The 23,175-nt window shown below is 44.9% G+C and overlaps 1 protein-coding gene across 18 annotated transcripts in view; it reads right to left on the bottom strand.

The window, feature by feature from the left end:
* Positions 1 to 23,175, bottom strand: part of FOXP1 (forkhead box P1) — a 371,023-nt gene that overhangs the window by 62,750 nt on the left and 285,098 nt on the right. For 14 of the 18 annotated variants that reach the window (XM_067003312.1, XM_067003309.1, XM_067003308.1 and 11 more), the window contains 4 exons: positions 13,414 to 13,551; positions 12,219 to 12,308; positions 6,628 to 6,787; positions 279 to 483 (listed from right to left, as the gene is read on the bottom strand). In XM_067003312.1, coding sequence (XP_066859413.1) covers positions 279 to 483; positions 6,628 to 6,787; positions 12,219 to 12,308; positions 13,414 to 13,551 — 593 coding nt within the window. Of the gene's footprint in view, positions 1 to 278; positions 484 to 6,627; positions 6,788 to 12,218; positions 12,309 to 13,413; positions 13,552 to 20,861; positions 21,059 to 23,175 lie in introns of those variants that run through there. The other 4 variants (XM_067003311.1, XM_067003315.1, XM_048070182.2 and 1 more) reach the window with 3 other exon arrangements.

Here is a 23,175-nt window from a genome sequence, read left to right as displayed (position 1 = left end):
AAAGAAAACCAGCTTACGCTCTTCACACTTTCCTCAGTACGCTTATCCAATGCACTTTTAATTAGCTAATTGTGCCCACATTGATCCAATTAACAAGCCACAAAGATCTGAACAAAAGGAGCATATTCTGCCCAGTGGAGACTCCATTCAACCACGCCAAAATCAGACAGAGCAGGATGGGGAGGACAAAATCGAGGCCAAGCCTGTTGGCCACCGTTCCCAACAATTCTGCCCTCATTTTAGGCACGAGGCTGGATGGCAACTCCAGCAGCACCTACCTCTCCCGTTTAGGAGTGTGGACCGATAGCTGTCCGTTAGTTGAGGCGTGTGGGTTTATTATTAAGGAGGTCTTAGACGGCGCGGACGAAGAGACGCAGGTGGTGGACAGGTCGAGGCTGCTGTGGTTGTTGCTGGCTGCCTCCTCGGCTGTGTGCGAGCTTGTCACTTCCTTCCAGAGCTGCTGCAGTTCTGTTGGAATCATGCCTGAAACAAACAAATTGGATAATTAAATCAATTAACAGCTAATTCGGCCGTCTTCAAACAGTAATTAAATCAAAGAGTCAGTAAACAAAGCCTAGTGTTAGTTTTGTGTGTGTGTCTGTGTGCGTTTACACGCATGTATTTTATTTCATTTTCTTAAATAACTAAAGGCTAATCCTGAACACTGCACGTCTCCTGCTACGCTTCCTGGTGTGCACCTGCAATACCTCTCCAGGGCTAAATGTGGGGTCTGGGGGAAGGAGAGACAGGCCACACAACCCCCACCCAACAGCACATGAATTATTATTGCTTTCTGTAATTTTTAGACCAGAGGGCCCAGGCCCTCCTCAGGCAGAAATCCCCTGAGCTCACAGCAAGGGCGGCCAAGGGCTGCTCTGCAGTCAGCTGGAGAAGTTTCATTTCAGCTTATTTTTTGTTGTTTTAAGGAAAATAAATACATCCTAACCTGTTTTTAAAAGGAAGGAAGGTCTGGGGGAAAAAAAATACTCAGCTTTATTATTATGACAACACGAACCACAATATGACTAATTTTGTGCTTAAGTTTTAAATGATGACAAATAGCTTTGTTATTAAATACAGTTTTTATTAATCACTTTTAGACATAAATTATGAATTCATATTGTCTTCCTGAAATGCTTTTCAAATTTTAACAGTCAAATTGATTATACTATGATTATTTCATTAACACACCTATCTTTCTCATTAATTTTGGTTTCTCGAACTGCTCACTTAATTGATGGATATGTCTACTGAAAAACTGTATAACTTTCTATACAAGTAACACTATTATTACTGTCATTTCTTAGATCAATGCTAATGAGCCATTCAAAAGTAAAATGAAAACATAAAATAAGCTTCAAGAAATCAAAAAAAATTGTTTTTTGATTGTGCCACAATGGACACCAGGCTTGGGACATGCATGCAGCATTCAATAAATAGCCTGAGTGAAAACTTTGCAAACTCCAGTGGGCTGTATTTCTGCCTGGAGCAGGGGGGTATGCACGTCAGCGTGGCTTGGGCTCACAATGAGATCATGGTTTTGGATAAAGCTTATGTTCGTGGCACAATCAAACAAGTCAAGTTCTCGAATTGAAGGCTATTTCAGTGCTCTTTCAGAAGGCCATGGGAAAAAATGAGCAGTAGAGACGCACCGCTTAAATGTTCGAAAAAAAATAAAAAATAAAAGGCAGTGTCTGTGTGTTCTTAAAGAGGTTTCTCATCACTGTGCTTCGAGATCATTTGGATGACTGTTCATTGTTTCAGCGTGTCGTGGCACTGGAGCTATCCTAAGGAAACCTGCCATTTTCTGAGTATACAGCAGCAGCTCAAGCAGCCACGTATCTCACCAAACCCAAGGTATTGAAATAAAAAAAAAAGGCAGTATGCATTATATTCATTTGAAACACATAATAAAAAATGCCAAGGTCTAAATTTAATTTATTTTTGTCATTTAGAATACAATGGATAGATAATCATCTCAACGTGATCAGCCAAACATCTTTACTTTGCTAAACTGTTAAAGATTTTAATTATGCTAGCTTTGGAGAGCACTGGTCTAATGAGGCGATAGACTCCAGAGAATCTAAGTGGTTAAGAACTGTGAAATGAGTCTGATAGGATTTTTTTATATTCACCGTGGATCGTTTGCATATCAAAGAGGAGTAAATTATTGCACGACAGACCAATAACCTTCCCCGCCTTTCTGAGAGTAGCATTAACAAAAACAGTTGGTCTCCGGTAACGGTTCACTACTAAAAAATGCTCAAATCCTTAAGTATCTGCAATTAATATATATTATAAAAGAGGCTTCAATTTATACATTAAGTGATCAGATATTCTTAGGACACATCCATTCCTCTAAAGCCACGTCATTTTCCTTTCATAAGAACCAAATGCCAATTATATTTTGATGGATTTTGTCCCAAATGAGCATTTAGTTATTAGACATATTCAATTATTACTTGTCCCCTGAAATTAAACCTCTGAGCAAATTAAACAAAGAAAAAGGTCAGTACACAAGCCTATGTCCTGTTTTGCTGTATCTGGGCTATTATTTTCAAACACCTTGTGAAGTGACAGTGTGGGATGTATTTTTAGCTAACACGCTTGACAGCACTGTCTGCGCACTAACAATTACCTGCGAGCGCGGCTGACCCTTACACCACTGTTTACTCAATGGAAACAATAGTGAATAGACTTGTCTGTTGATGATAACATATTGATAGGAGACCGTATGAGTCGACACCTATTTTTATTTTCGAGAATAAGCAAATAGGGAAAGAATAAGTGCCTTCAGCCCTCCTACCAGCCCCTATCTGGACGAGTCAGTTTTTAATTGGAGAAGGGGTTGCGCCCGCTCTCCCTTCTCCGTCCCCGCTTCTCCTTTCCCCTTTCCTTCCCCTCCCGGTCACTTCTGGATACTTCATCTGCAGCCTGCAGAGTTATACAGCTGTTAAAATAGATACATTCAGTATTATATATTGTGATATGAATAATATATATTCATATCTCTCCGTAGATCCTCCAAAAGTCAAGGGGGTTATTCTAACTTCCTATACGAATGTAACTCTTATTAGCACAAAGAGAACTATAGCATATATCGGAAGAGAAATACAAAACACCCATTTCAGGGGAAAAAATGATGGAGAATATAAGAAGGATTTCAGGCTGGATGCCACTAGAGAAGAGTTAGCTGTGATGTCATATGTGCCTGCACACAATCCATCGTTCAAAAAACAAAGGCATCGCTGACATCATTTGATTATTAAAAAATAAAATTACATATAAAAAAAAAAGCCTCCCTCCTCCTTCCCCAAATGTCGTTCTTTCAGAATAATTCTGAAGAGTATTCCTAACTAGCCTGTCAAATTGGGCAGCTGAAAGGTATGCTCATTACTCATCTGGCAAAATGGTTAAATAAAATAATAGAACAAATGGTAAAAGTAAGTCGAATAGATTCATGAACACTCGCAATAAATTATGTAATTTACCATTTAACAGTTTCATTTTAATAGCGAGAGGTAAATTTTCAGTCCGATTCCCAGAACTGCAGTGCAATTACCCGAGCTCACTACTGCTTGTGCCGCAACTTCGTACGTACAAATAAGGGGATTTAGACCTGAACCTGCCAGATCTACGGGAGCAATCAGGCACCTTCATGTCTCAGTCCTATTATTTTCACTCACTAGTGATCTGAAGTGTGATTTGCAGTTTCATTTTACAGCTCCTAAAGATCTAGCTCTCACAGCTCCGAACACTGCTGAAATGTGGTTTGTTTTTAAATTGCTACTATGTACAGATGTAAAATCTAGATTATAGATGTGTCTAAATACAAAACAGCACAGATTACACAAATATAACACTAAAGGATGTGCTATTTTGTGTAAGACAATAGGCGAGCACTGAAACTAAAATACAGCTTTGAACAATGTATTAGTTCTAAAAACATAACAAAACCCCACTTACGAAGTAGCATTCTCTCCTTAGAAACATTTATTGCTATTATAGATACTTAAGAATAAAAAGCAAAATGCTCTTAACCAAATTCATAGCTACATTAACTAGAGGGCTGGATTTTTCTTTTTATATGCACACTGACAGTATTTGTCTCACTCTTGCCAACTGTTCTGAAAACAAAAGAGCATGATATATGTAATTTTTTTTTTTCTTAAATAAGAAGTGTCCATTACCAATTATTTTAAACTATAGCCCTGGCTCCTCGTTGCATTTTTCAGGACAACTAGTCCCCTTCATTATGAAAGAAAATGTAGGCACAGGTTTAAAAAATGTATGTTGTGGGGACAGTTGACAGATTACCGCTCACGGAACTCAATTTCCCAACCCCAGGTATCACTGGCTCAAAGACAAACAGAGTTGCTCAACCTCTTTGTGTCCTTGTACCTCCATACCCAGGTGACCATGTTCAAGCAAGCAGAAAGTTGATTTAAACCTCGTAATGACATCAGTTTTAAGCCATCGTCTCTCTGATAAAAAAAAATCGTGCTGGATTGCAACCTGCCTGAATTCTCGGGCTCCCCTCCGCCCCCAGCCAGCCCCGTCCCCCCGCTGCTCGAGGCTCATCTCCCTGCCCAGCGCAGCCTCGGGACCCTCCTGTTTGTGTTTGGGCTCTCTCTGGCACCCCTTCGGTTTTAAATAGGCTTCTTCCCAACGTGGCGAGGACTAATAGTGGCACTACGCCGCTAGCCGTATCAATCAATGCCACGACTGCTGAATTACCTACTGGTGTCTCCGATGTGTTACTGCACAGATTACACTTCATGCATCACCACATTCATTTCTTTCACATTACACATGAGCGTGTCTTGTCACTGCCCAATTGCCCTCCTTTGGACAGCTTAACTGATGTACTGTACAATGAACCTCACTGAGCAAACTTAATAGTATAGGAGCTGTGGGAAAAATTAGAAAGGTTGAAGCTTGAGTCCAGTGGGCACGTGGGAACGGCCTGTGATGTTTCCAACAATAAATCCGAAGCATAATTAACGCGCGTTACAACATTCTGCAAGTATAAATGGCACCACTAGTCTACATGCCCTTTTTCCCGAGCTCATCTCCTGCCTTCTCGCCATCACTCGGCATGCTGATGGGGACCGACAAGCCACCCCTGGGCCTGATCCTGCAGCTCCCTGCCAGCCACCTTCCCGCATCAGGACAAGTCTAACGTCAGCAGTCCGGTTCTGGAACGCAGGAAAGCTAAACCCAGTCCTGCAGAGGGAAGTGTGAATGTCACCCTCCAACTGGAGGTTGCTCCAACACCTTTGCGGGTCTTGCAAAAATGAAAAACAAGCCTGAATAAACCATGCAGCCGCGTGGCAGAGCAGACTCCACTCCCCAGTTTCGTCTCCCTCTGTCCACACCAGTTAACGCTCACCAGGCACCTCGCTTTCCTTTTTGCAGCTACACACACATAAAAAGGGAGGGTGAAGAGCAGAAGCAATTTCACCCACCACCCCATTTAACCGAACAGAGCTGAATGTAAATTCATTATATGGTTTAGCAACCAGTAGCAGCCCCAAGGCTGCTTTGAAGAGCCCAAATCATTTCAAGCTGAGCTGACTCCAGTTGTTGAGGTGGGTGTTTAAATTTATTAGGGGGCAAAGGGAAGGAAAAGGCATGACTATTCAGAAACACCAGCATCTTAGTTGAAAGACCTGGTCCTCCCTGAGCCATGCCAACTTTGAACCACCTGCTTTAATCACAACAGACAAGAGCTCAGACAAGTCTGTTAAAATGTCCTACAGGTTGTACAGAAACCCAGTTGAAAAAAATGTATGTATTAAGCCAAGAAGGAAAAGAAAGAACAAAAATGCCCAGGTTGTGATTACTGCCGAAAGTATTGTGATTTAAGTAGCTATCGCTTTCAACGTATCAGTATCTTTAAAAAAAAAAATAAAGCAGGGATTTCAGCAAACCAGTAACTTCCTGCAGAGTGCGGGACCGAATAAAGATGTAGGAGGATCTAATTGTCAATAACACCAGTATAACACCATTAAAATTAAATGGAGTTAATCCCAATTTGCCTCAGTGTGGAGGGAAGAATGAAGCTCTGACGTACAGAGGCAGTGAAATGAAGGACATATAAACAGGCATGGAGAGGAGACACTGCCACCTTTCCCTTTCAGCCGCAGAAAAAGGCAATCGCATTTCTACAGCTCGGCAGCGTGTGATCAGCGCTCCTCTGTGCCCAGCTCCCCGCCAGTGGTAGAGCCAGAAAGGGCCAAAATAGCACATTAAAAAAAATAATAAGGAAAAGCTGCTCTCACACTATCCTAAGCCATGAACCCAGCACCAAAATTTTATTAGGAAGCCTCCTGTGGAGGATTTCAAGTCCGGATTAGTACAACCAGCAGCTTCGAGTCCGCCAGGCTGGATATAGCTGTGCAAATTGAATCCGAACTCCAAACCACCTGCCCCCTGCTAGCGAGAGCAGCCCACGGTTTCAGTGTTGCCCTTCTCAAAAATACCTTTCTAATGCCCACCTTGTCTGTCAGAATTTTTCTTTGCTCGTTATTTTGCAAGCCGATGAGATCTCTGTGTCTCACTGAGTGACAATTTTGTGTGCACGTGCTATCTGCCTGCTCGGCAGCCCCCCAAGCCCTCACCTACCTTGTGCAAGGGGCTGCAAAGGCAGAGTAGGCTGGCCAGGCTGGATTGTTAGCAGCCCTTGACGCTGCAAAGTCAGGAGGTGCTGCTGTTGCAACTGCTGCATCTGTAAGAGTTGCTGCTGAAAGGCCAACTGCTGTGTAGCCACCTGCTGTTGCTGGGGCTGGAAAAGAAAAAAAATGCACATTTGTCAACACAGAGCAAAGCACTAACAGAGGACTTGCAGGGCTCCTTGTCTCAACAGACGGCAACTCCTGATCATGGTCATTTGGTATCAAGGAAGGACAGCGAGCCCACCACCCAGTACCAAGGACCCCAAGGTTCGTGTAGGTGCTGGAGCTACCAACAGGGCTGCAGTCAATTTCCACCTCCGCTGAATACTTTAATTCCACCTCAATTCCTCCTGCGAACCCGATGAAAAACGGATGCAGAATTTGGTGCATGTGGCCGTGTTTTACCCCAGAAGGGGCTGCCCATCAGTGGTGGACAGAGCAAGCGCTGCTGGCAGCTGTGGAAGTCCTGGGCAGTTCTTCGAAGCAAAGAACACGTCGAACGCGAGTCGCCCCACGTAAACACATCATGCTTGGACGTCATGAAAAACAGCCCTGTACTCTGCTCTGTTTGCTCATGCAAGGATTGTCTCGACAATTAAGGCAGTACAACCGGCTTGATTTATGGTATTTTACACTTACTCTCTCTTATCCATCCATCAAGCAACAATACTTTGTTATGTGCAGAATGATTCTTTGCTGTACTTAAGGCTGCTACTTCTGCACTTTGAAATTTTTAATTATTCTCACTCTAAAGAAGACAGAGTTGCTTTACTCTGCAGGGACGTGAACCCTGAACCTCCGAGGTGTAAAAGAACATGTTGCTTTTCTCACTACTGTACCCGGAGAAGCTTTTAACTACTCTGTTTATCACTTCTGACATAAATAAATGAGAAAAAATCAGACCTTTGAAGAAGAAAAACTTCATCTAATATTGTTAATTAGCCATGACAAACGATGAAATAACATTGTAAATCTTTCATAGAAACAGCCACTAGATTTTAATTACACACATTCATAATTTAGCAAACAACATCTTACTTGAATGTGAGTGTTTAATATGTACAGTACTCCAGGCTTCTGAGTCCTTAATTTTGTTCAGTTAAGGAAGCCTCTAGGTTTTGCTTCCATGCTCATCTTGTGTTTTATTTGCTTTGTTCTTTAAAATCCATGAAAGGCTTTGCGTTTTGATAAATATCTTTTTATTTATTGTACAATGACAAGAGGAAAACTTTTGTTGTGTAAAACATCAATACATCATGCCAGTGTTTAGCAGTTCCTTGTGCTAGCCAAAAAAAATTAATGTAGATTTCCTTAGTAATTATCTGAGTGATAGAAAGATAATACAGTGCAGTAGTACAATAAATAGAAGGAAATTATCTAATATCCCTAATCTGCTAGGAATCGTATCAAGGTGGAGGTCTTATACACATTATGGCTAACAATTATGGAAAAAAAAAATTAACTCTTGCAAAACTACACACTTTTGCAAATAAAGCCCGGCCAGACCGCCAGCGTTCGGTGGCCCCTCCCTGGTATCGGTGCGGAGGATCGCTGGCCCCGTTCCCTGCTGGTGTCAAGCAGGAAAAATCCACCCGGGTCACAGGAGCAGGGCTGACGGCCACCAGCCAGGGGCCGGGGCCCCACCTTCTGCCAGGGCGCTAGAGCCCTCCAGCCCCGCCGCGCTGAATGTGACACAGTCACAGGGGGCTTAAAAGAAAAGAAGAAAAAAAAAAAGGAAAGAAAAAAAAAAAACCTTTATTGGGGAAAGTTAAGGACAATGGCAATTACTTCTATTAAAATCCTTAAATAGTTGTTTTTGTGTTGCCATGCCCCATCAATCTTAATACTACAAGCAACTGCATACCTACAACTGTACCGACAGGCAAGTGCATTTTTCTTATTTCCCAAGAAGATCTATAACTTCGGGAACAGTTAAACAAGCGAGTGTTTAGCCATACTGGAACTTGGAGAGTTTTCATTTCTGTGCCACAGCTTGCTCAGACAGATCCAGTTGTTGCAACTATTGCCAACAGCACCAGATGAATGCAAGCTGCAGCGACAGATCCATTAGGAGCAATCCTTGCCTCCACAGATGTTCCCCCTCCAAATAGACATATATTTAATGTATATTTAGCGTGTCTATATATAATAAGCAGTATTTTGTAATAAATAAATAAATTAGCCACAGTAATCTGTGGCTTTACCTATTTGCCATCTGAGTACGAAGTTAGCATTAAAGAAAACACCCCAAAACCCCGACAACTTGACACAAATCGCCCGATGCCCGTGCGGTTGTCTTCCCAGCTATCCCAAGAAAAGCTCTCGAACACGCTCTACTTTGAAAAGCCAGGATATAAAAGTATACAAGGCCCATTGTCCAAGAAAGAATTTAAAAGCAACGCACGTTGCCAAACTGCGCTCCCCACCCAGTTACCAAACACAGGATACAAGGCAGTTTGTTTACTTCTCACAATTGAATGCATACAAAAAAGGTCTCGGTGCAGTCCTGTTGTCAGGTCAGTAGTCAGTGTTAAAACGCTGAAATATCCTGATAAAACTCGCATTTTTGATCCCCTCCCTACAGCTCCTGTCAAAGGTCTGTTTTCCTTTCGTAGGTCCCTCCCTGCTGCCTAACACAAGCTGCCCCAAGCGCTGGAGGACAAACGGCCACGGCCACAGCATCCCGCGGCCCCAAGCCCCCCCGGTGGGGGCTGCGGGGGGCCGGAGCCGAGCTCGCCCCACAAACTCACCCTCTGCCGCCCGAGTCCCCTAGAAGGGGACGGCCAGCCCTTACACTAGCCTGCTTAGGGGTCGGACCCCTTCGGTCCACGGAGATCGGCAGCATTTTCCTTCTTTTAGGACGGTGTGGCGGCACGAGCCGCTCGCACATGGGCTCCGGGGAAGCCCTACACTCCTGTGTTCGGTCCAGCTGTGGGGTACAAACTCACCCCATGGCAGCATCACCACCAGCGGTCCCCTCGGCAGCACGGCACAGCCTGGGGCCCGCCGCTGTTGTGGATTACAAGGAGGGGGAGGAAGGAAGACCCACCGCTCGCATGCTAATCTAGCCAGAATAAGCTCCTCGGCGCAGGAAAACGGGGCTGAGCAAACCTGCGGGATGGGACGGAGTGAGAGTGCTGTGGGAACAGGCCTCTGCTGAAACTCTCGGCAAAAAAAACCCTAGGGAAAGCTGGAGAGACTTGGGCCCCTTGTTCTCTTCTCCGCTATCATGTTAAAATGCTCTTCTTAAAACAGGAAGGAGTCTTTTCTTATTGTTACTTTCGACAGTGTAATATCAGAAGTGTGACCACAGTAAATCAGTGTGTTAGATATTGAAATGCCATCACATTGTCTAACTTCCCTTCTCGTCTTTTTTAACACAAAGTATTTTTTCTTCAAGCTCCGAGCCCTCATCTTTGTGTCTGAGATGCTCTCCTGTCTGACAACAGCAATTTAGAAGAGTTAACTTTTATCGTTCATTCTGCTGTGTAACTTTCCCCTTCAAATTTCTTTATCTGCCCTCTGAGCTCATCTGAACTTTCATGTTCTCCCAGCATGCAGGCTTGCATTCAAAACTATGTCTAATAGACCAAATAAGAGGTTAATAAGAAGTGGCAACAGAAAGAAAAAATACAATCCCTGGTAACTGATAAGAATGACAGTGGCAGCCCTTTATTGTTTGTCTTCAAATATAGAGTTAAAGATCTTTAAAAAACTAAATTTTGACGCCTTTGAAAAGAAAGAAGCACAAAATAACAACAGGGGGTTATTGCCTGCCAGCCACAGGGGAGAAGCTCCATAATTCTTATTCTCCCTTTTGAAGGCTGTTAGAAATCTGATTCAAAAAAGCAACAGCAGAAGGAGAAAGCCTCTTGAGGCTATCGCCATTTCCTGTGATCATGCATAATGCGTTTCAAAAGTGGGTTTTTACCATTTCTGTTGATCAATTGCACCTCCTTCATATCCCCTCTTTTTTCTGCTGTGTTTACATCTGATGTGACTCAATGACAAGCGCTGTCTGAGACTGTGAAACAGACCTGTCATGTTGATTTATGGGCGCATCAAACCACGACTTGTCCAAACTGAAGCTCGCAGTTCATTAATTAGAGAGTTGTGACTTTGAAGTCAGCTTTCAGACTGTGGTTTTTAACATTTGGCTTAATTTATATGCTCTTGAATGTGGATCTCTAAGGAAAAAACTGAAATTCCCTTCTTGTCTTTGAACTTCTTTTGACCGCACAATAATCATTTCTTTGTCCAGAGTGATGCCTGCATCCCAGAGTCATTAACGCGCATTGAACTGCCACTGATGAGTAAGCCCTACTGAATTAGAAAAACAGCCAGCAAAACAAAGCTGAGAGCATTCTGCACAGTGATATCTCACAATTACATGCCTTCCCTCCCTGTGCCATTTCCATTTTAATTACTGTTAGTCCTTTAGATTTACATTTTAGACACTTTTTAATCTGTTCCCTTTTTATTATAGAGGCGCCCGTAAGCGTGCTATGGTTAAGGTTGTGTCAGCGTTTCCATTATAAACCCCCTATTTTCAGGGGTTTATAACTCAGCTGGAAAAATTCACTCGGGGTTGAAACTTGGCACAGGTGGCACAATTTGCCAAAATTTCAGGGGTGAGAAATCGCTGCGCGCTTCGAGCATCACCAGTGGCAACGTGATGCCCAACCACTGCCACTAGCACAGGACACGGCACAGCGCCTCGCGCCAAGAGGCAGCTTTCTAGGATCTATCCGAGCCAGTGCTGATGTCAGACCGGAGTCTCAAACTCCTTGGGAGTACAGGGGTGAATTTGGTGCCATCAAAATGTATGTCACTACAGGAAAATCGAATTTAAACACACCAAAATCAACAAAGTGAGAACGTGGAAAATACTTAGAGAGGATAAATGTATTTTAAGTAGAGACAGACACCACCTTGGTGATCCTGCTCCTGCCATGGACCCTTGTGGCATCTGAGTGAGGTCTCGGGCCACCGTGCACCGAGGTGTGCTGCAGCACCCGGGCACAACACGCTGTGATGGGGTGGCATTCCCGTGCTACCTCTGCATCTCAGCCCTCCCTCGCTGCTCACAACTAACGCTGCTCGAGCACGGTCCCTTCTGCTGAGCAAGGAACATCCCAACCTCTTTGGTTGGAAACTGCAAGTGCAAACTCAAAATCTCATGGAATTTTGCCCTGTTTAGAGAGGACAGCCACATATCTGGGCCTGCTTCCTTGCCCCCTCCCCTCTGCAACATAACTAACTTCCAAAAGCACTCTCCCAAGATACACGTCTAGATGCTTGCTCCAGTACTCATACCGAACATCAAGGCATGGTCCCCGGCTATAAAATATGTGGCAGCAAGCAAATGGAAAGCGCAGGAAAATACAGGCGAAAACAGGACAATAACTCTAAATCTGAAAGCTGAGACCTGATAGAGTCAGTTCAGTTGTGCAATCATTTATAAGATGAATGACAGTTTAATAGCCACTAGACAGTCCTCTGGGACCTGTGGTTTGAAAGTAAAATGGGTATTGTCTGTACCTCTTTAGGCTGTTTTCCAGCATGTTGTTGCTGTAAAAGTTGAAGCTGCAACTGTTCCTGTTGTTTCTTATAAAACTCTTGAAGCTGCTGCTACAAAGAAAAGGAAAGATGGTAAGTAACAAAGTGGAGAGCCAATTCAGTGTCCCTTTTGGTGTAATACACAAACTGTGATTTGAAAAATAGCATCCTTTTATCTGTAATGGTCTGACCTTTAGTTTGAAACTCGACAATAAATTCAGTGCACACTGACTATTCTTGGCATTATCGTTTGAAAAGTAATCTCCAAAATGAACTGATGAAAAACATACCATTTTCTACACAAACTAATTAAAATAAGGCAAGGAATGACCTTTGATTGTAACAACAAAGCCAAAATGCCCTTGCTGAGAGAGCCTGGCGAATCTCTGTTGTGAAACACACATGCTTTCTAAATGATAGGGTTTGACTGTATTAAGTGTTGTTCGATACATGCACAGACATCCTGGGAAATACTCTCCTCCTCCCTGCAGCCAGCCACTTGCCACGCAGGCTGTGCTCTGGAGCCGGGAGGAGGCGGCATGGCAGAGAGGAGGGGGCACGCGAGGTGGGGTTTTGGTGGATGCTCGTGCTGGCCCGATGCTCGCGAGCCCACGCTGAGCCATACCCTATGGTAACCCAGCCTTGGGTTGCATTGGCAGCCAACTCTCAGCTGATAAAGGACTACGCGTTGAAACGGGGCACGGAGAGACACTGATGCACCGCGCAGCATACGCTGGCTGACATCAGATGGATTAAGGCTTGCGAACCTCTTCGCTTTCACTGCCACTGTTTCAATAGCCCTTTATGGTCCCAAGTGGACGTAGCAAGGTCTGAAGTGGGAAGTATCACCCTACCACTTCGTTTATTGCAATTAATCAGGGCACACTGTACTTTCTGGGGGATGCAGGCAAAAGCAACAGGGACATCTGCCGAAGACCTGACACTTAAACATGCAGCTGCATTATTTAGCTGATCCTGGAAATACTCCTAGCACTGCTCCTTGGATTTGTTTCCAGGAGCTATTTCTAGACCTAAAAACAAAAGAGCAGTCAGTTCATTTCAGAGTGTGGCTGCTCCGAGGAGCAGACCCCGAGAGGCGGGCAGCTGCTTTCCCAGGAAGACGAAGCCCTCCGGTGCCTGCCAGGGCCCCGCGAGTGGCTGCGAAGGCGACAATTACCTGTTGAAGCATGAGTGCCTGCTGCTGTTGGAGCAGGACTTGGAGTTGCTGGGGAGTTAGCACTTGTTGCTGGAGGATCTGCTGCATTTGCTGGGGAGTGATCACTTGAGGTGTCATCATAGCCACCGACACGGGAACCTGCGGAAGAGACAGAGCGGGGGTCAGGGAGCGTCTCCTGGGAAGACGGGCAGGCGCGGGGAGGCACGAGCCCACCCCGAGCACAGAGGGACCGGCTGCGCTTCCCCGGCAACTCAGGTCCCTCTGTGCAGAGCATTTCTGCGATGGGAATTCTTTAAAGACAGCAGTACAGCAAAACCTGCTCAGATTTGTTTGTTTTTACAAGGAACTGCCGGCTCAGTCCTTTCCCTCCCAGAAAGCCCCTCCCTGCCGCACAGAAATTCAAGAGCCCAGTATCCCGTGCTGATGGGATCTAGACCCTACTAGGACAGGTTTTTAAGAAAACTGAAGGAAGGCTCAGTGACGTGAATAACAGCACTGCACTCCTATGCAATTTTAACAGAGAGGCCCTGCTATGATGTCTTTACCATTCCATATTCACCCAGCATACAGATGTCTTCAATTCTTTCATATTATGTGAGATACCATTAAAAGCCGCTTTCCATGACATTTCAGTGACAAACAGCTACAGTGATGAACTTGATAGCATTTCATATTTGCAACTGTTAACACGTTTCTGCATGGGCATCTTTGCAAGGAACCTGTACACTGTATCTGAAAGGATGATGTCTTGTTCAGATAAAACACTGACATTAAAATGACAGGCTGTCTTGGCCAAGGTTACACAAATTGTATTCAAGCGGATACCTAATGACAATGCTATGAATTCTGCAAGCTTTCTAGAATGTAATTTAGCTATTCAAAATAATCACTGCACTTGTGTTTAATTTGCAGACTACATGAGAACCATTTTGTCAGTCCTAGTAATGCAAGAAGACTATTTCCCTAGAAACCCACCCCTCTATCCTCCACCCCAAAAAAGGAAAAGAAAAGGAAGAGAAAAAAACAATGGAAGAAAAGACAAAACCCATATGAGTTTTAACAGTAATATTTAAGCACCTTACTTTTCTATAGTTTCAAATCAAATAGGTGACAGCACAAAACTAAAAGCAGTAAAGGATATACTTTGCTAAAAAGGATCTCCTGTCATCTCACGTATTACAATAAAAGGTAATAATATGTTTAGCACTTTTTCTGTGCACCACTTTTTAAAAAATCAGCAGACAATAGCTGATCAGAAGATAAAAGAGTTTAAAAAAAACCTTCCAGTGTAGTAGTAAGCAAGAGAGAAATGCAGTATTAATTTTATGTAACATAATGTCTTAATATGCAGTTTATCTTGACTTTTTCACATGATTTGTCCTGTCATTTGCATAGCAAGCTCTCATTCCTAATTTCACAGTCATTATGCACTGATGTCCTGATTTCTCAGCATCACTAATTTTGATGAACTAAAAATGGTTCCTGAAGGTCAGACTGATGTGCACTGCGCATCGCCCGGTGTTGTTGTGTACATGGCGTGCGCCAGGGCCCGGCGCTGCCCAGAAAACACGTGCTCGAGACACGTCTGGCAAACCAACAGCCCTGTAACGCCAACACGGCGTGGTCCAGCACGAATCCCCCACATCCCAGCCACGAACCTCCCGTGGTCCTTGCTGGGGCAGGCAGGTGCAAAGGCAGGGAAATGGAGATTTAAGGATGGGACAAACTCCAGTCCCTCCGAAGCCACCATGCGGTGCCACCGCCTCGTCCCACGGGACGAGGTCACTGAGTCATGAGGATGGGCAGTCCCCTTAGTTCTGAATATCTTAATCCACAGTCTTTAAAAAAACTTTTCTGGGAGCTGACAATTATTTAATTAAATGCTGCAGTCACTATCTTCGCCCGAAGCGTGACTCACCTTCATTATTCCCATCCCCTGAGAAGTTTACTTTACCCTGGGGTTTGTACTACCTGCCATTGAAGTTGGCCTGAGCAAACAGAAGAGGAAGCATGTTTAAGTATGTTTTCTGTGCCATTCTTGGAAGATATACAACACAAATACTCTTCAGTCAGATTTATGACGACAAGCAGGGATACAGACAGGAATAGGGTGGGGTGCTGTAAACCCTACACATCGGTGATTAATACGGAGGGCCGCATTCTGCCGGCAGCCATGCGGAGACAACTCCCATTCACTTCCATGGCTTTTTTGCACGTTTATCTCAGGATGAATCTGAGGATTTGGCCCTACCTTTGAAAACCGGCCATGTACCTTCCGGTGAAGAATCTCCTCGCTGCACAGTCGCTGCTCCAACAGAAGCACTTAACCAGCGAGGGCCCAAACACACGGCCAAACGCGGCCCACCTAGGCGGGCAGGTTTGGGTGGCTCCGTCCAACCCCGTTTTACCGCATTTTCACACCCCACCTGCGACTCCAAAGAAGGCCCTGCCTGTAATTCCTAGGCATGGCGAACGCCGCGTTTACCCGTTGGGGAAGCGACTTCCGAAGGCCTCCTGCAAAGAAACTCCACCACACCACAAAGCGCCCTGCTAAAAACGGCACCCGCGCCCCGGACCAGCGTGGGCACACGTCCTGGTAGAGGGCTTGAAACAGTTGAGAATTATGGCCTATATATCCACCCTCTTAACTCCCACCGTCCAACTTTTTCATGTAGCTAGTCCCTAGTAATACTGGGAAGCAAAGGGCATGCAGCACCAGCAATAGGCTATTATAGCCCACACTTTATTACCCATTACTACCGAGGTCATTAGCGGTAAGAGTGATTGTACCGGTCTTAACCTATTGATCATTGTAACTACTATCATTTAATCCCGTGTTGAATGTCTGGAAAGCTGCTAAAGGCACACAAGAGAGAGTGCTTTAGCGATGAGAAATATAGCCAAAGCTTGGAAATTACACTTTGATTCATAAAATCTAGCCAGTGGTTTAAATCAATAGTATTTAAAACAGTCATGTAAGTTCTTAACTACAGCTCTCTAATATTTATGGGTCCCTTTTTGAGTGTATTCAGTCAAAACTAAACTTTATTTTAGATACTGTGCACTACACTTTACCTTACGTTAGATAAAATATATTTATTTCTGATATTTTGCCTGATAGTAAATGAAACCTAAACTGAAGGCTATAAATTAATTTTAGATTTTTATCTCTCAGATGTCAAGCGAAATGTGTTGCCAAAAAAAATTACAAACCAACTTTGAAAATGGCTTAACTGTTTAAGTACATGAAAACGAGTGTGTTTTATGAGTTAACAATGAATCACAGAAGGCAGTTTATGAAGAACTAAAATAATTCTGTCTTACTGCCTTCGGGGAGTTGAAGCTCAAATTAAACTACTGGCAGATATATTTAAAGAATGCTAACTTAGCATGCAGAACAGAAATCAATCTTTTTTTTTTTTTTTTAAGTTGTTTATTTCCATTTTCTACATGAAACATGATTGTTGTTATTGATATGATTAATGAAGCGCTTCTGGTATTGTTGACTGATAACAATAGGGTGTGGTAGATACCCAGCTGCATGCAAACCTGGCAGCAGAGGTAAAAATACAGCTGCAATTTGGCTTTCGGAGCTGTGCTAGTATAGACCTGCTGACATGCTAATACCAGCAACGGCAAAAAATGTCTTTAATACTCACAACTGTTTTCAGCCACTCTCTCTGTCTCCCGGGGTCCTGCCTGCTATTTCTCTGGCTCCCCCAAAGCCTTCCCGTCCTCTCCCCAGTCCCGAGCTCTGCCAGCACGCCGTGTTTTGGAGAGGCTGACCGAGGCAAACTTGCACAACTTGGGCCAAGTTCACCTCTAACTTCACAAGGGAGTTACAGCAGGGATGCATTTGTCACTCCTCCGTACCACTCAGACAAGGGTCACGGGGATGAAAATGATTTAGACCGATTTAATCATCTAGTTCCCCCATTTTCCCTGATATTAATATAATTAAATACTAGCTAAATAATTTCAAGTAGTTTAATCTTGTATGAAGTGGGGGGGAAAAAAAGAGAAAATGCCATTTTCACACAACGTGCCTTCATTGCTGGATACGGTGATGGTCTTGTTAACTGTTAGCAGGCATGCATGGAAGATGGGGAGGATTTCCTTAATTCACAAAGAATAACTCTGCCAGAAAATCCTTTTCTCCTGTGATGTATGTTCACACTTGATTTCAGTAAGTCCTCGGAGCAGGCACCTTGGATTTCCAAACAGCAATTCTTCACTTAAAGATTTTGTGATAAAAGTTAAACGGAGCACAACACAGCCGAACACAGAGCAAGTGGCTGAGGAACAGTTAAAAATGCTGGACTGCCAGAAAAATAGACACGGCTAGGCAAAAACAAACAATTCAATTGAGCTGTCTTATTAGAAAGCTATTACATGCGCTACTTTTGCAATATTAAAAAAAAAATCGCAACCGAAACAATGCAAAATGGCTTTGCTCGTGCCCCAGGAGAGGACAAACCCCGGGTACCCTGGCAGAGGGAAAAGCACAATGCCCCCAGCCGCAGCAGAGCCCAGCGACAGAAGAAGTGCTGAACGCAGGACCCGCATCCATCCTGAGACTGAAACACTTCTGACATAATATTTCAGCCTCCAAAATAACAACCCAAAACTGCCGCTGAAAGAATTATTCATGCAGAAACTGCAATTCCGTTTCATTATGCAAAATGGAATCTCGCTTTTAGACTTAGTTATTTTGCCATGATACTGCACAACACATTAAGACAGGTACTGTTTATTACATTAATGTAAAATCAGCTAAGTAGTCTGTCATTAGCATAACTGTTCTCTCCGTAACAATGCAACTCCCTATAAAAAGAGGGGGAAGAGAGCCTCTTTAAAATTAAATTAGCATTTTATGGTTATAATTTTGTTTATTATATTTTATCAGTAGGAAAGATCTGCCTTTGACCCACGGAAGGCAGGGAGATGGGCTATGCTGACATTCCCCGGCATGTCAGGATGTCTGCTCTCTTCTGCATTCTCTTCTAGCTAAGGAAAAACGGGGATATTTTCATATTTGTTTACAGAATGAAACATCTGATCTTATCTACCACTTCTCATGCATACCAGGTTTCTCACTAAGTGCCAGGATAATTGTTTCTGCTATAATAAATACCCATTTAATTTGCATAAAAATATAAAGTTTACATAAATTAAATCCTTTCTACATCTAACATTTGTCAAATACAGACTAAACCGGAATGCACACAACCAAATACTCATTTAATAAGCTGAGTGAGATTTCAACCTCAAGATTATCACCATCATTTTTCACATTTTAAGAAGTTATCATTTTTGTTTCCCGCTCCACCGTGAAAGGAAAAATTACAACCTGCTGTACATGCTTCCTAACAGCGGTGATATTTTATAATGGTTCGGTTTAAAAAAAGAAAAAGAAAAAAAAAAGCTTTTTTTTTTTTCCTAGAGTTTAGGAAAGGAAATGTTTGCTCCACATATTCTGCCAAAACACCCTGAAACAAACCAAAAGCCATCCTGCTTAGAAACACACGAATTACCCCTCCAGCCCTTGAAAACCCCTTGAAACCTTCTCTCTCCCCACCACCCTAAATGCGCTGAGAATGATCATCATGTCAGCCTCCTCGCATTTGTGTATTAATCCACTAATACATTAAGGAGAGCTTAATTAAATAATAAAAGGCGGTGATTGAATCAGCAGCGTTCAGCACGCCCGGAGTTCTCCGGAGCAGGCGGTGCTGCAGCGAGGGGCTCTCCTTTCCTCTTTCCTCTCCTCTCCTGCCTGGGCAGCCTGGGAGCAGCGGCGCAGCTCGGACCCCGGCGGTGCTGGGGCTGAGCCCCCTCTTTGCTCCGCGCCGGATTTCTCTTGCGAGAACCAGCCGCAGCGCTCTGGGGCACGCGAGGAGGCATCCATTGTCCTGGCCAGCTGAAAAAAATTAGGAAGCTATTGGGGAAAAAAAAAAAAAAAATATTCACCTGGTTAAAGCACGCTGCGTGTTTCACGTAGGAAACAGGGGAAGGCAGCTCCAGCCCTGCTTAAACACTCACTGAGGCTCTGCCACTTCGGCTGCGAGCGGAGCCTTTCTCACAGTTGTAAACTTTATTTGCTTAAAACGTGCAGTTTTTCACACCTAGCACAGACACCTACAGCTGCACATCGCAGCTAAGCACAACGGTGCAAATTAGATTCTAATGAGAAAACATCAGTTGCTTCTTTGACAATCTTGCCATTCAGTGATTTACTTCTAATGAAGACGCACTCCAACCAGCCGGCTCTCCGTGTTAAAGGTCAAAGCGCCTTCAAAAAAATGCCTCGCAAAATCAAGGCAAATGGGAAACCCGCAAAGAAACCTTCTCATAAAGTGGCGTGGCAATTAGAGTAATTGCGCAAAAAGCCGTCTTCGGTAAAAAGTAAAAGAAATTAAGCTGCCACTACTGTAACAGGTTAGATGAAAATCAAAATTTAATGTATTCTCCCTTGTGTCATCTTGTTTTGTCAAGACATCAAATAGAATTGGAAAGTACAAAATAACAAGCCCTTGAGAAATCACAGAAGCCGACCTTTTTGATGTTGTTGGTTTACCTTGTTCTCAGTTATTTGAACAATGATGTTTCAGATTTAAGGGCAAGATAAAGCTTAAAAATTAAAACCTGTTGTCAGTTTGGGGAGGGGGCTGTTGTCCCTCCAAAACAGCAGAGCATCTTACCTAATCAATGAAGGCAAATCCGTCCAAAACTAGTGCAAGGAACAATTAGCAATCCTGCTTATTTGCTCAACATTCAGTCTGTTTTTAATACCATTCATTCAACTTCAGCACAACCTACAGATCCTCCTTCTAGCGGAGGAAACTGTGCTGGAAAGGCTAAAAAGAATAAAAAAAGAAAAAAAAATGAAGGAAAAAAAAAAAAGCTGGGGAAGAGAGATTTGCCAGTGCAGCTTCTCTCCAAAATCTCTACATAGCCACTTCAGACCTGCAGAGGAGTGCATGATGCATTTTTTCCCTTTCCTTGTAACTGGAAAGCGAAGCTGAGCAAGTAAGCACCTTACAAAAACAAAACAGCACAGGACATTTTGACTGAACTACAGCAAAATAGTTTCCAGTAATGCAGTTCTGCTTTCAATAAAACAAACAAACTGCTTAAAACCAGCCAAGCCTTTCACCAAACAATAACAAATTTAGCTTATGGTGTCAGGACTTTCCCACAATCGAGTTTCGCAGGTGTTGATAAAACTGCCCCTGCTACCGCTTTTCCCTAGCAAAGGGGGGAGAAAACAACACCAGCGAGTTAGCTGGCTGCCGGGAAACGTTTTGGTAAAGTCAGTCCAAGTTGCGGAGGCATCCAGCACAGGTCTGCCTGAAGCAGCTCGAAAATGACTAGGAAATAGAGAGCAAGAGCACACGAGAGCTTTGTAACTCCTTCAGGTCCTGAACGCCAGAAGCCTTCTCCCTTACCTTTCCTTCAGCTGCCCAGGGCATGCCATCACAGACAAGGAGACCAAAGCCTTTCACACTGCCATAGGAGCTCGTGTAGCTTCGCTATTTTAAAAACGACACGATTGTCGAGCAGCATCAGTGCTCGAGAGCTGCCAGGTTAAAACGCTGCCTAAGTCATCGCTCCAACCGCTCTACATCACTTCCAACGTCTAAAAAAAACCCCTAGCACAACTGTTGCGACCGTTTCCTCCATTACACGCGACTCAAACCAACTCAACTTGCGTACACGTCAAAGCCCGCCGTCCATTAGCGCGAGAATCCATCTGTGACCCATTACAACCCGGGGCCGGCAGGTGACGGCTCCTGGCGCTGCCCGGTCCCCGCTCACACCGCTCACACCGCCGCGGGGGTGTCCGCCGGGGGCGCGGAGCCACGCACGCCTCCCGAGCGCGCCAGGGACCAGCAGCCGGAGCACGCCGCGACGCCCCCGGCTCCCTGCGAGCAGCCAGCTCCCCAGGAAGCCCACGCTGCTATTTCATTTCTCCCCTGTCAATTCCATTTTATTTATGACTTCTCTCTACTTCGGCTGAGTGACTGGTCAGAGCACGTCTCAGAGCTCGTCCTTTTTTTTTTTTAAAGCAGGAATTATGCTGCCTAAAAAAGGGAGGGCACAGTGGCGAGGCAGAGTGTACGTTAAACAAGAGGAAAAAAATAACAACTGTAGCAAACAAAAAAATTTCAAAGCGGCCCTTCCTATCGTAAGCTTTCCGATGATTTATGGTTTACCAACTCAGCAAGGTTACGCAATGCTGCATGCCTTTAGATGCATTATTTGAGTCAGTTGAGATTTAATTAAGATCACAGCCTCCAAAATCCCTGTCAAATGAAAATTCACAAAAGACAATACACTATATATCCTCACGCAGATAGTCTCCATTCCATGCTCTGGAATAACATAAGTTAATCCTCGTTTCTATGGTGGCAGACAAAAGTTCACTAATTTTGTTTTCTTTTGACACTTGTGTTGTTTTCTGTTTTATGTCATGCGATCATTCCCTTTTGGGAAGGGAGGGGAGCTGATATAGGGGGAGCGAGCAGAGAGCAATATGTCTGAATACGGCAGCAGATGTATTTTGACATTCTCACAGCTCTGCCGTGATGTCATCAAGTTTTCATATAATTAACCCCTGCCAGCGAGAGCATCATTGCATGACATCTGCCCACTGGGAAGCGGAGGAAGGAGTCGGGGACAAAACACACAAAGTGCCTCGAGCTTGCACTTCTGCTAAGATCCCAACCGAAAACCCAAATCAGGCTGGGGCGACAAACCTGGGCTCCCGACCCCGCGGGCAGGCCGGGGGCTTCGGCAGGGCCCGGGGGGCTCAGCAGCCTCGCCTGCCCCCCGAAACGTGGCCAGCACACGCAGCGATGCCTCTTGTAGGGAAACTGTGAGAACTTTGCCTCGTTCTGGGGTACTTCTGTTCGCATTATCTTAATATCTGCTCGCTTATCTCATGGTTTAGAAATGACAGGTGCTAGCGGTCTTTTGTTTGACAGGCCACTACACAAATAACTGTCTTGCCTGAAAGGGCTAATGCACTACTAATGAACAATAAATCAACTTTGATTATAAAGTGTCAGGCCAATCAGTTTGCAGTTCGGCTCCGCCACGCTCTAGGCCGAGGCAGCTCCTCTGTCTGGCCAGGATTCGGGGTCCAACCCCGCGGCCTCCCCAGTGACGTTCTGGGGCAGCGGCCGCAGGAGCTCGCTTCGAGCCCCCTGAGAGCGGCCCTGCGGCGGGCTGGCAGAGGGATGGGGGCCACCTGCGGGGTCACCCCACAAAACCTGCCCCTTCCCCGGCGGGGGCACGCTCTGGTACCACAAGCTCACAGCGACGGGCGCTTCAGGCCGGGCTGCGCACTGAGGGGCGCGGGCAGGAGGCGGCCTGCCGGGCCCTTGGGACACCCCAGGGGCGCTCTGAGGGTCCCCGTGGGGTGTTTGGGGCGCCACAGCCCGCTCCCGGATCCGGCCCGGCGGCACGAGGCAGGGGAAGCGGCTCCCAGCCGGCCCCGGAGGGTTTCCACGTTTCGCTTTTAGCGAAAGGAGGCGAGCAGCCCGCTCAAGTCACTTTTTTATTAGAAATAAACTTCGGCAACCCGTCGCGCTCGGCGGCCCGAAGCCGGCCGTTCCGTTTTCGTAAACAGCCCTTAGTCACCGCGGGTGATTCACGTTTCCTGCCACCAAACTTGTTTTCGTTCAAAAAAGCGCCCCGACCGCCGCCACACGCGGCCGCCGCGCCGCGGGGCCGGCTGAAGGGCGGCGGGGAGCGCCC

This window comes from Anser cygnoides, chromosome 10 (genome assembly GCF_040182565.1).
Source record: "Anser cygnoides isolate HZ-2024a breed goose chromosome 10, Taihu_goose_T2T_genome, whole genome shotgun sequence".
NCBI classification, from domain to species: Eukaryota; Metazoa; Chordata; class Aves; order Anseriformes; family Anatidae; genus Anser; species Anser cygnoides.
This window is presented reverse-complemented; position numbering and strand designations above follow the sequence as displayed.